At 41.0% G+C, this 13,109-nt stretch overlaps 1 protein-coding gene across 8 annotated transcripts in view; it reads right to left on the bottom strand.

Annotated features, from left to right (window-relative positions):
• Nucleotides 1–13,109, bottom strand: part of LOC109912585 (cell wall protein DAN4-like) — a 70,486-nt gene that overhangs the window by 6,504 nt on the left and 50,873 nt on the right. For 5 of the 8 annotated variants that reach the window (XM_048607198.1, XM_048607196.1, XM_048607197.1 and 2 more), the window contains 2 exons: nucleotides 11,559–11,700; nucleotides 1,913–2,171 (listed from right to left, as the gene is read on the bottom strand). In XM_048607198.1, the coding sequence (XP_048463155.1) occupies nucleotides 1,913–2,171; nucleotides 11,559–11,615 (316 nt within the window). In that variant the 5' untranslated portion in view covers nucleotides 11,616–11,700. The remainder of the gene's footprint in view (nucleotides 1–1,912; nucleotides 2,172–11,558; nucleotides 11,701–13,109) is intronic. The other 3 variants (XM_048607201.1, XM_048607202.1, XM_048607203.1) reach the window with 1 other exon arrangement.

Here is a 13,109-nt window from a genome sequence, read left to right as displayed (position 1 = left end):
AGGTGTCTGCAGTTGCTGCTCCTCCCACAGTCCTTGACCAAACCCCTCTCCTGCCACTACTCCCTGCACGCTGCAATCATGCTCACCACCTTGACCAGAACCAAGGCCGATCTTGTTCCTGTCAAGAGCTGCCCAGCTGCAGTGTTGATGAGGGTAAATGAATGAGATTGGTGACTTTAAAACAAAAAATCACACTCAGCTGTATTGGTTTTAAATAATGCAGCCTCCTCTCTATCGATGTTGCAAAAATCTTTGGAAATATTGTCACCTTGACTGAATCCATCCTGCCTTCCATTATGACCAAATCCTATCCTGAGCAGCTTTACCATACTTAGTTCCAATTCATCAATCTGCTGCATGCTGCTTTCAGCTCTACTGCCTCATCTGCTCCCTATCTCCAACTGTCAAATAAGCCATAGACTATTACAGCACAAAAAGAATTCCTTGAGCCCACACTGATCATCAGGGACCCATCTACTCTGATCCCATTTCCCAGCCCTTGACCCATATCCTTGTGCGCTATGGCATTTCAAGCGTTCATCCGAATGCTTCTTAAGTGTTATAATGATTTCTGTCTCTACCACACTTGCAGGTGCTGAATTCCAGTTAACCACATCATCTGGCTGAAAAGATTTCTCCTTAAATCCATTATAAACATCCTGCCCCTTCCTTTAGGTCTTGGCCCTCTGCAGCCCCCATTCCCCCTCCCGGTAACTGATCTCTCTACTAAAGGGAAACCATTATTTCTATTGACCCCATCTTTGCCCATCTCAATCTGGTCCCCTTTCAGCCTTCTCTGCTCCAAGAAAAATAACCCTGGTGATGTAGTCTCTCTTCATCATTAAAATGCTGCAGGCTGAGCAAAATCCCTGCAAATCTCCTCTGTACCCTTTCTAGTGGAATCACATCCTTCTTATCGTGTGGTATCCAGAACTGCAGATAGTACTCCAGCTTTACAGTTCGTTACAGCCACATCATAACATCCCAGCTGGTATACTCAGTGCCTCAACTAATAAAGGCAAATATCCCGTTTGCATTCTTAACCACGCTATCCACCCGTCCTCTTGCCTTCATGTACATGCACACCAAGATCCTCAGTAGTAGCTAGGCACCTAACATTCAAATGTACTCTCTTGACTTGATCTCCCAAAATGCATCATTTCACACTTTTCAGGATTAAACTCCATCTGCCACTATTCTGCCCAACTGACCAGTCCATCTATATCATCCTATAGCCTAAAGCTTTGCTACTCTCTATTTACCACACTGCCAATTCTGGTGCCATCCTGTTTTAGGGAGAATCATTCAGAAAATATTTTAATATTTATATCTACTCAAGCATTCTTTTTCATGAAAGAGCATTTTCTGATGTTAAGAATCATTTAGGAAAAAGGATTCAAGTGTAAAGGCTGATCAGTGCAAAATATCTATTTGAAAATATCACCACAAAAAATGAATCATAATTAAATTGCATTCTTTGTATGAGAATTCTATTCAAGGATATATTTGTGATTAAATTAAGAGCTGCTTTGTTATGATATGGTATAGTTTCAAAAGATGTTCAATTAGGTACATCATCAGAAACTTGCTACAACAAATTAGGCATACAGTGCAAAGCAAAAATAAAATTATTAACCAACTACTTAGGCTACTAGAGATGAAAGAAAGAGTTAGGGTTAATTCATGCTGCTCAGATTGGTATTGTATGCTATTCCCGATTGCAGTTGAACTATCAAAATCAAAATTTCCTAATAATGAACAAATGCAAATTGGCCTAGCAAATGCTGAAGAGGAGTGCAAATGATTTCAGGAAGTCACGTACAGGTCAGGAGAATGTCAGCAGTGATTAAAACATTCTCTGAAAAAATTCCTTTGCATTGATTTGTGAACACTGATACAGTGCATACTTTACCTTGATCTGCTACGCTGTTACAAGTTTGGTTACATTCCTGCGCACTACTGACGTGAAGAGACTTAAGCACTTCAATTCCATTGTTTTGTAAATTGTACGTTGAGCTCACAGTCAAAGAGGAAATGGATATGTAAAGGAACAGACCAAGAGGAGTCCACATGTTTGAGGAAATTCCGAAAGGAATCTGTGTTTGGCCAGAACTGTAGTATAATAGATTCATGGAAAGGCTGATCCAATTCTGACTAGTTCTTTGCCAAATCTGAAAGAGAAATAAACATATTCAAAATATGGTTACAGAATTGTTTGACATTGATTTGTGATGAGAAGGATGTCGGACTGTGCTGCTGAGTTCAAATCTCAGCATTGCTGAATATTTGATTGTGGTGTTTCCATTGGAACTGTTTTCTAGTTCTCAGCTAAGTCATTTGTAAATAAGGTGCCTCCTAGCACCAACTTACCTTTGTTGTAGATGGGGACACAAAAATCAAATTCACTCAGAAAATGAGATAACAAGGTGTAGAGCTGGATGAACACAGAAATCTGAATTTCTGAAGAAGGGTCTAGGCCCGAAAAGTCAGCTTTCCTGCTCCTCTGATTCTGCTTGGCCTGCTGTGTTCATCCAGCTCTACACCTTGTTATCCCCTTCACTCAGAAAATCACACCTTTTGTCAAGTGGTAAGGAATGACATTGATGGCTGCCATGAAAGATCTGATCCTCAATTACAAGGATCCATATATACATGGGACTATAGTTTGCTATGTCATGGTGTTGCTTTCAAATTACTTTTCTGGAAAATATGCTGCCTTGTTTTGCAGCACAAAGAGGTACAACACAGACAGATGCTGCATTTGTATATTACAGATACCAAGACAACAGGTAAAATTTGGGAGTGGGGATTCCCAATTGGCCACTATAACTTAGGCAGAAGATCCGCAGAAGCCCATTAATCTTTAGTCAGCATGGGCAGCAGTTTTCCTTCTAATGGTTGAAGCTTTTACATTGATTTTAGCTAAGTTGAGTTTTCTTTATTCTTTCATAGGATGGGGATGCTGGTGCCAAGGCTAGCACTTGTTACCGATTTCCAATTCTCTTGAACACAGTAATTTACAATATCATTTAAGAGACCAGTCAAGAATAAACCAGCTTACTATGGGTCTAGATTCACGTAGGCCAGAAAAGGTAAAGATGGTAGATTTTCTTCCGAAAGAACATTAATGAACCGGATGGGTTTTTGTAAGAACTAATTACAGTTTCATGATTGTTATTACTGAGAGTTGCTTTCAATTGTAGATTGATTAATTTAAATTAAAATGCATCAGCTCCATGGCGGGATAAGTTTAAAAGTGTCTACTAAGTCCTTAGGAGAGCAGGAGAGCAATATCAAAGGCTGGTTTATCCACTATTGCTATTCTGTTGTCCTGTGTATGACCTCCTGAAGTCTTCTGCAGTGGCCCTCAGCATTTGCTTACCTCACCCCATATTAATAACATTAGTAAATTATGATGAAGGGACAGTTCAACTCAAAATCAGGAATTAAAATTGACCCAAGCATACACCACCATTTTGAGGAGTGTGCATTAACCCCAACCCTTTCTTTCCTGACTATTAACCTGTATCAGTATTAAAGCCCACCTCCAGTAAGCTTTTTTTCTCTTGGACTTCACCCCTGGATTTGGAATAGATTTGTTACTGTGCAGTGGAAACTGTTTAGCAGCAACATCTGTGTTGTAATGTGAAATGTACTTTGCCAAGTGCAACTAAGTCTGGAAAATGGAAATGAATTTATCTCTTAGAAAAAAAAGCTTTCCGTGGACCAGCTGATCTCTTAGCTGAATCCACTGTGCTCACAATAATTAAAGAAGATAATAGAATTTAAAAAAACCTATAACCACTGGAAAAACTTAACTAAGCAAAACTGGAGGAAATGCACAGCATTTTAATCAACATCTATGGAGCAAAAGAGCAGTTGAATGTCTAGTGGCTGCCTTAACATGCAGGGTCTTTATCCAAAAGTATTCAAGTTAGCAACATGACAAGAATATGCAGAACAGTAGGCAGATAGAAATGATTGCTTTTTAGTATACAATCTCAGCTGCATTAGTTATGACAGCATTATGATGCTTCAACCAGGACAATATTAAACAAGTTTATCTCTACTGTAAATCATTCAAGGAAGAACTTGAAACAACTGCAATACAAAATAAGTTATCAGAGGCAGTCTTATTTCAAACATCATCTCTGGAATCATGGAATATGGGAATTAGAACAGGGAAGCAGAATTGTGCTGGAAGATCAACCATGATTTTATGGAATGGTGGAACTGGTTTGAGGTACTGTGTGGTCTAGTTACAGCAAACTATACTCTCATTGCTGCTCTGGAAATTCTGTCAAATGCTGAGAGTGGAGAGCTTTAATTGAGAATTAGTCAGGAGCTACATTAACTCAACTCTCCCAGTATCCAGAAAATTTCTAAGTTAAAAGGATCATGAAATTGAGCTCTCTACCAACTATGTCAATTGCTGTATGTGATATAGCCAGTGGCTTAACATAATATTTGAGGCTGTGTTTCATGCACATACTAGGTAAAAAATGACTCAAAACTCCAAGATTGAAATTAAACTGGCGTGAGTTTTGACTTTTATGAAATATATTTGCCCAAGTATAATTTGAATTTCTTTGTACATTATATACAATTATTATGAAAGGCAAAATCCCCAAGGGATTGTGCCACAGGGTATACCCATAACCTCACTCAAATTTTACTAATTTTGGCAATGTTGCTGACTTGGGACATGAATGTGGCTTAATGCTTCCCTGTTAAAAAAATAAAGTATATAAAAATTAATCAACAGGTGAGTCACCCCAAGCTCTTTGGCACATATTCTAGCAAGTGGTTATGAAGACAGAATATGCATGAACCTGCCTGATCTAGCAGGGGAATAGTATGCAGCAGAAAGGAAAGGGTCGGCGTTCAAGAACAATGGAGTTTCCGATCAGATTTGTTTTAAGTTTGATACTGTTTTGAGTATTAAGAACTAGCTTGGTCTTTATAAAGAATAGGTAAAGTGGCTGTATGAGTATAAATCAACATTTTTTAACTCTGCACTGGCTACTTATCTGAAACACTTTGTCAGTTTATGACTCAAGAGTGCCCCCGCCTGGAAGACATCAGCTCCCATCACAATCTTTACTAAGGTCAGCCTCCCAGTTCTAGCCACGTCAAATGATTCACTGTTTCTCAAGCATCTGTCCACACAGGAAAGTAATTCTTTATTCTCCCTGTTCCAGGTGCAAATATTCTCCTAAAGCAAGATGATGCAAAGTTCTGGAGAGGTCATGAGTGATTTGTCACACTGCTTGGCTGAGATTCAGTGACTGACCCACAGAAATTATCGAGAAGAACAAAATCACTGTCTTCAGTCTTTACTATAAGCTCTGTTCCCCAACCAGTAACTCTGAAGTTTCCTTCCAACTAGGGTCTGAGGCTAAACTAGACCATTTGCAATCTCAGGATTCTAAATTGTCCAGAATAGCTGATCCGATATCCTCTCAATTACCAATTTGGCATGCTTTGACCTTCATAATGATGGGCCATCTCTGCCTCACTTAAGCTCCATTGCTTCTGAACTATTACATATAAACATCTGAAATAAGTACAGGCCTTTTAGCCCCTCCAGTCAGGTCCGCCATCCAACAAGATTATGGCTGATCTGATTGCGGCCTCACCTCTATGTTCTCACCTACCCCCGATAACCATTTACTCCCAGGTTTGTGAATAATCAGTTGAGTGAATATTCTCTGAGCTAATTCTAATGCATTTATATTTTTTGTAAACAAGGAGACCAAGACTGTACATGGTCCTCCAGATATGGCCTCACCAATGCTTTATACGACCATGGCAAAACATGGTTACTTTTATATTTATCCTGGCTACTGTTACATCTAGACTGATCCCACTGTTCAGCTGCCAGCCTTCCATTCTCCATAAACTTCAGCCCATACAAAACATTGCTTCCCGTATGCTAATTCATATCAAGTCCATCCATCACCGTGTGTTTGTTGCCATTAGCTCAAATTCCTAAATCTCTGGCTTCCTTTTGTCCTTTAAGATGTTCCTTAAAACCTAACCCCTCTAACTGAACTTTTCTTCAGCTGTCCAAATAGCTCCTCTTTTGGCTTAATGTTTGATAATGGGCGGAATCTTCTTAGGATCTGAACAGCATGGGTAATGGTTTGTGGCAGACTTACGTCAGAAGCCCACTGAGGCCTATTTTGACATTGGGAGTGTCTCAGTCTCCATCTTTGATACATGGGCTGGGGAGGGGGCGGTGAGGGCAGTTTTTCACTCGATAGCAGTGAGTTGCCAATCAAGGGGGATTATTGTTCGGTAAACTCCCTATTAAAAGCACAACTTGCCTCATTAATACTCAGTTTCCTATCTTGACAAATTCAGCAAACAAGTGAGCTTCGTCAATATGGATGTCAGAGCAGGTTCCAGGAGACTTCAGCTCACTGCTGACTGTGAGGAGCCTCTGTGTCACTCAGCAGTGAACAGCATCTCAGGGCACAGCCTATAGGCACCAGTTGCATGCAGCCCTCATCCACAGACATTGGCATCCAAGGTTGGTCAACTCCTCAGAATCTTCATGGCACCATGTCAATCCACGTGCAGGACATTTAGGAAGCGCTGTCTTGCATTGCAGGATACACCAGCAACTAGCATTGGAAGGGAGATGCAGAGACAAGCACCCAGCTCATGGATTATACAATTGTGAAGGGGCTCAGTGTAATTTCTAAGGGGGATGGTACGGTATAGCACAGATGGGAATGGTGTAATGTAGGAGTGGGGTTGTCTACAGTCAGGAGTACTCTAGCTTCAAATGGGTGGCATAGTTGTTAATACTGTTACAGGTGAGTATTGATGTGTTGAGGGAAACAGCCAGTGTTACAGAGGCCATGCCAGGTTAGTGGTGTGTGATGTTTGAGGAAGGGGTGGGTAACAGCAAATGAGGAAAGAAGTTACAGACAATTGTGGGAGTGGTTGAACATCAGCCTTGATGGGAGGTGAGTGCAGTAGCAGATATTTTGAGTGAGTGTGAGGAAGCAGAGAGTAGACAGTGGCATTTATCCTGGCAGAGCTCAGAAGGTTGGTGACCTTTTTGCAGCATCAAGAGTCGCTTCTCTGCACCAGCAACCTCTGGTGGATTCGTCTGCTGGAAAGAAGATGCACCGCCAATGTACCAGCCCCTCCACCAGGACCTCCAGTGCAGCTTTGGAATGCCAGTGCTTGTCTGGGTGTACAACAGCCTTGTAAATATGGTATGGGCCGTAGGAATGCTGGTCTCTTAGTGAATTTCTGCTGTCTGCCCAGTTGTTATGGGAAGGGCACATGCTAAAATAGGGACAAAACCAGAAAAGAGGGATGCCACAGGATGGATGGGTGAGGAAGGTGGGCGTGGGGAAGTACATGCTTAATCAGAAAAGTTTGGCCAATCTCACTGGGCTTGCAGTGAGAATTCCTCCAAAAAACTGGACACAACTGCAAGTTGTTGCTGATTATGAAAATAAATTACTGAACAAACTAACATAATAAAATCTCTTAAAACAGCTTTCAGTTCATGCCATTGTGATCATCTGTCATCAGCATGGCCGTTCACTGCTATTAAACTGGGAAGCAGCTGCTAGAGACAGCACAAACATGTCAAGGGATTGTGATGTACTGAAGATGCCATTAGCAGCTTTTCACAAAGAAAATGCTGCTCTATTAATAACATGAGGTGATTAAACTTTATTTTCCAGTTGAAGTATAAAAAAATTCATTACTTCACCACCCCCAACATCCTCAATATGCCTGGTTACTCTACATGTACAGCTTCAGCTGATGATCTACAAGTCCAGGATGTAATCTTTACCAGAATAGACACAGTGCCATGAAGTAAAATCATTGTCAATCAAATTAGTGTTGCCCATTCTGCAGGACATAAACAGCCATTTCTTTGATTCAGTCTACTGAGGCAGGTTGACTGAGGATTATACAACCTGTTAAAAGACACAAGACATCAGGTTTGAGTTTAAAGCAACCTCAAAACTCCAGATCACTGCTTTATAGATCAAACAGTGTAAAACACATACATGCAATTTACGGATCAGAATGGTGGTTAGGGAGTCTTCCGGACTTGTAGACAGTAGTACCGAAGTTCAAACTGGATGTTAATCTTGCAGACATTATCTCATTGCTCTAGAGGCAATATCCTTAGTCTGGATATGATATTTTGAAAGTTATGTTACCGAATTAGTACTATAGAGGAGAATATGGATTCCAATAAGTTTGGGAATTTTAACTTTGGATTAAAAATCTGGAAATAAAAACTTTATTTCAGTAAAAATAACCATGAATCTGTCAGACAGCCATTCACTAATTTGCTTTGAAAATGTATATTTATATACTGTTATGGTCCCAGTTATGAGGAATACTGGACAAGCTGAACATTTATTCTAACTTGGCATGATAAACCATAACGTTTTAAAAAATAGAACATGTGGATGAACCAAGAATAAGAACACTTCAGTCCAAGAGTGAATTTTGAACGCCTAAAATGTTATACAAACTTGAACAAAATAAACTTAAGCAGTAATGTCAATTTATTCAACAGGTAAGGCAGCGGTTTTAAACCCTGCACACTGTATATAGAACTTAGATGGTAACATTCAGATTAATATGCGGTAAATGTCAGGTAACATTAAAAATGTGGTCAAAAATCCCAACAAACTACATTTGAAATGACCAATGTAGTCCAGATAGATCCCACCCACCCACGTGCTGGTGACACTGCAGGTCACCAAATCTCATTAGCAAGCTTGTCTCCCTTGCACGGGATTATAATTCTTCACTTTTAATGATCTAACTTTGGAAGAGCGTCAAAGCCTCTTCAATTCAGATTGTCTCAATGATTGCTTTCGTCTTGTAGTTTTATCTCTCCCAAGATAGCATTCCCCAGAACTTGTGAGAGTTCTCCAGGATATCTAATGTTAAACATAATTTCAGCTTTTATCAAACAGCTAGTTTCACGTAGCTGTGGCTGAATTTGTCTCAGTTCCTTTCTTTCTTAGCTACATCAAGTACATACAGCTTGGGGGCTTCCTCTACTTTGCAGCTTCACTGAAACAAGAACAGCTCACAGGAATAACTTTTAGCTTTAACTGTCTAAACAAAGTATTTCAGTACCCTCTGGAGCTTCCTGTGAGCCCAAACCAGCTGCAGTCTGCTAATAAAAGGTAAAGGTAGCGTCACCATAGTCCTATCAGACGATAGGGCTACTCTCCCCTCAGAGATGACTGGTGGTGGTTTTACTTGAGGGTCACCACATCTCAAGTGAGGGAAGAGATTGAGAAGGATAATCCTTCATGGTAACGACAGTCAATGCAAGAATTTAACCCATTAAGCAGTGCGTTACTCTACATTGCAAACCAGCCATTCACCCAACAACAGAAGCATTTCTGCTGTCTGAAACACTATTTCCTAACTCCTCTCCAGGCAAACAGAGATAAACAGAAACCAGATGATCATCTTAAGCTCCACCCATCTCCATACCATTATAGCCTGCTCTAAAATACCGTTCATCTGACTTTTAGATTAAGTATTCCTCATTTACAATTTATTTCTTGATCTGGTGAAGTAGTGAGCTTTACAGCTTTTCAAAGTTAATTGAAAGCTTTAACTAATTTAGCTTTAACTCTCAAAACAAAAATTTCTCTGGGCTATGCTGTGTATGGTGACTTAGATATTCTACGCTGTATTTACGAACAGCATAGGCATCACGTTTCCAGCTCAGCAAGCCCATTGCCGTTTCTGATCTTACCTTTCTATACTGTCTTTCTAGTCATTATAAAGTTGAAATCATTTGCTTTAAGAGGTCAAGTGTAACGGGCCTCCTTGTGGTCCAACTCCATTTATTCCATTTTCTACAAATATACTTTAATTACTAAAACTAAAAATTAATTCTAACTAGATATTCACAACAGCATCTTTCTAAACCACTGGGTGTCTCGGTGTATGTTACGGACGACGAAGTTTTGAAGTATTGGTACTGTTGCAAACAGCAGGAGATTTTTGAATAGCAACTTCTCATAAACAGCAATGTGATAATAACCAGACAATCGATTTTGGTGATGTTAATTGCAGGATAAACATTAGCCACATCAAATGGGCTAATTCCCTTCAAAAGAGTGTCATAGGATCTATTACGTGTACCTGGAAGAGAAGGCAGAGGAGGTACCTTAGTTCAAAATCTCACCTGATGGCAGGTCCAACAGTATAGCAGTCCCTCAGTACGGCAGCCTTAATCTTTGCATTTACATCTTGGTGTGAAACTTGAATGAACAAACTTCTAACTCAGAGATGACAGTGCTAACAATTAAGTCATGGCTGACACAACTAGCAAGCAACTAACAGCTCCCAGTGCCTCTGGGAGAAGTGATCTTGCAGTAGTCCTAGAAGAGGCATCATTCCTGGAACCTCAGAACAGAGTGAAGTTGGTCAGTCTTGTCAGTGAGTTAGACAGGCCTTGATGTGAGATAGGATATGACCATCACTTTCCATCAGTGGTTGAAGACAGGTGATGGTGGACTGAGACCGTCAAATAGTACCTTAAAGGTTTTAAGTGTCCGCTGACATGAAGTTTGTCTTTGGCCCTTCCCAGCTGGCACTTAAGGGGGTGTTGGGGGATAGAGTTTGGGTCAGGACAGTGATGGGCTCTTCACCTCAAACTTTTCTACCCTAAAGGTCCCATCCACCTCCCAATCCACTGCTGCCCCGTGTGTTTGACTCAGAATTCTCCTGTGCTCTATTAAGCTATTCGGTGCTTCAAGAACTCAGCCCTATACCAAATCGGGAAAGGATAATATATGTCATTATGCCTACATCCAAATAATGACTATTTTTTTAAATGAATGAATTTCTAATTGACAATCTATGACTTGTCAACTTACAATCCAATAGTTTTGGGATACCTGAGAATGTCAACCATGCTTGTGTTCAGATACATTCAGAAAGAACAACCAAAAGAATTATAGAAAATTATTCAAATTTTAACATTTGTACATGGGATGTGCAATGTGTATGACTCTATGTGGACATCGTTGGCTGGGCCAGGATTTATTGCTCATCCCCAATTGCCCTAGAGAAGGCGGTGGTGAGCTACCTTCATGAACCACTGAAGTCCTTGTGGTATATGGACCCCCAGAGTACTGTTAGGAAGGGAGAGCCAGGATATTGATTCAGATTAAGTGAAGGTACGGTGATGTTGTTTCAAGTCAGAATGGTACATGGTTTGGAGGGGAATTTGCAGGTTGTGGTGGTGGTCCATGCATCTGTTGCCCTTATGCTTCTAGCTGTATAGCTCACAGGTTTGGAAGATGCTGTCAAAGGAGCCAAATGAGTGACTGCTGTTACTTCAGTATCTGAGGAATCTTGAATGGTGCTGAACATTGTGAAATCATCAGCAAACATCCCACTTCTCAACTTATTTTGGAGAGAAGGTGATTAATGAAGCAGCTAAAGATGGTCAACCCTCGGACATTATCCTGAGGAACTCCCACAATAATGTCCCTGGACTGAGATGATTGACCTCCAACAACCACACCCACCTTCTTCTGTGCCAGGTGAGTCTTCCGTACTATTGACTGAGCTTTTACAGGACCCATAGCTTATGCAGAATCCAGTGTCTTGAGCCATTTCTTGATCATAAGAGGCAGAGATGGCTTGTCTGCTGGGCACTTGCATGAGATGCTTCACAGAAAGAGACAGAGAGTGAGAGAGAAATTAATAATGTGCAATGGAAAATGAAAAGTAGCTGCCACCAGAGCAGGAATGAGTGGAATATTTTTATTTGTCTCTGGGCCTGACCTCGACTTGTGAATGATAGGGGCCCATCAAGGCTCTCAGCTGCACGAGGAGCCAGAGCTGTCTTTCTCACACACTAAACTGTAAGTACTTCATGACATGCTCTCACATGCAATGCTGCCTATCTTAGGGAGTGTGTGGGAGGAGAAGTTGTCATTGTTTCTATTACACTTACAATTCATGCTGTATCCGTGCTACATGCTTTTGCAGCATACATCTGAACCAAGTTTATTTTACAAAAGGCCTTTCTAGACACATCCCCCCATTGCCCATCTTGTTGGAGGCCTCCATGTTCTGATATTTGGAGACTGATGGTTAACTGTCAGCTATGTGAGTTGTGATTGCTGAGTGATCACTCTATTGAGGAACTGTTTTGTCTTTGATATTCCGCACATGGACTCATTGTAATAGATCCAGGCAGGGAAGCTGTTGTTGTCTCTGTGGTCGCTGCATCATGAGTTCCCACCATGAGCAATAAGGAACACATGCAGCTGGAAAACCCCGGACCAACAGCTACTCCCAGCCAATGGGGAGCAGCCTTCATATGCAGATTTTCCAGCAAGAAGTCTTCACAATGAGCACAAAGTGCAGGAGGCCCTTAGTCAATAGTCCCTCTAGATTTTCCTTTTGCTGTGTGGACATTCAAGGTTAGGTGACAACAGCTTCTGAAAATGGAAGTCAACATATGAGCAAGCTGGTTAATGTGAGTTGAACCTCAGACTGCAGCTTAGAGGGAACACTGCCCATAGTGTTTACTCTTTGATAGATCCCGTTGGAGTGAGGTGCAGTGACTCAGTTGTATGAGGATGTCCCAGACACTAGTCATGCATTCCAGATGCTACAGGAGGCTAGAAATTGTGAACAGGTCATGGTGAGAGCACCACGTCATGGTGAGAGCACCACATCATGAAGCCAAGCACAAATGCAAAGTAACAATCTCCTTCACCTTGGCCATCATAAGATGAGGTTCCCATGCTTTTACAGCTCTGGGGTACAGTACATACAAAGTGTGTTGCATAAGTATTTCATGCTGTGCTCTGGAAAACTGGCATCAAGGGTAGCGACTGATAGACAATGAGGATCTGGGAGAGCCACAGCATTCCACCAATTAAGAAACTGAGGACATTGATCAGCAGGTTCATCACCTTCAGTATCCTATAGCACACTAACATTGGCCACAACAACTTCTACAGGATTTATTTGGCAACCACTATCAAATGAACTGAGTTGGATGAACTCATTGTTTTTTGACTGATGTGTTGACGCAAGCATCCCTTGTGTTATCCTGACGGCAG

This window comes from Rhincodon typus, chromosome 17 (assembly GCF_021869965.1).
Source record: "Rhincodon typus isolate 14 chromosome 17, sRhiTyp1.1, whole genome shotgun sequence".
Classification (NCBI taxonomy): Eukaryota; Metazoa; Chordata; class Chondrichthyes; order Orectolobiformes; family Rhincodontidae; genus Rhincodon; species Rhincodon typus.
The sequence above is the reverse complement of the archived record's forward strand: the minus strand, read 5'-3'. Positions and strand labels throughout refer to the sequence as shown.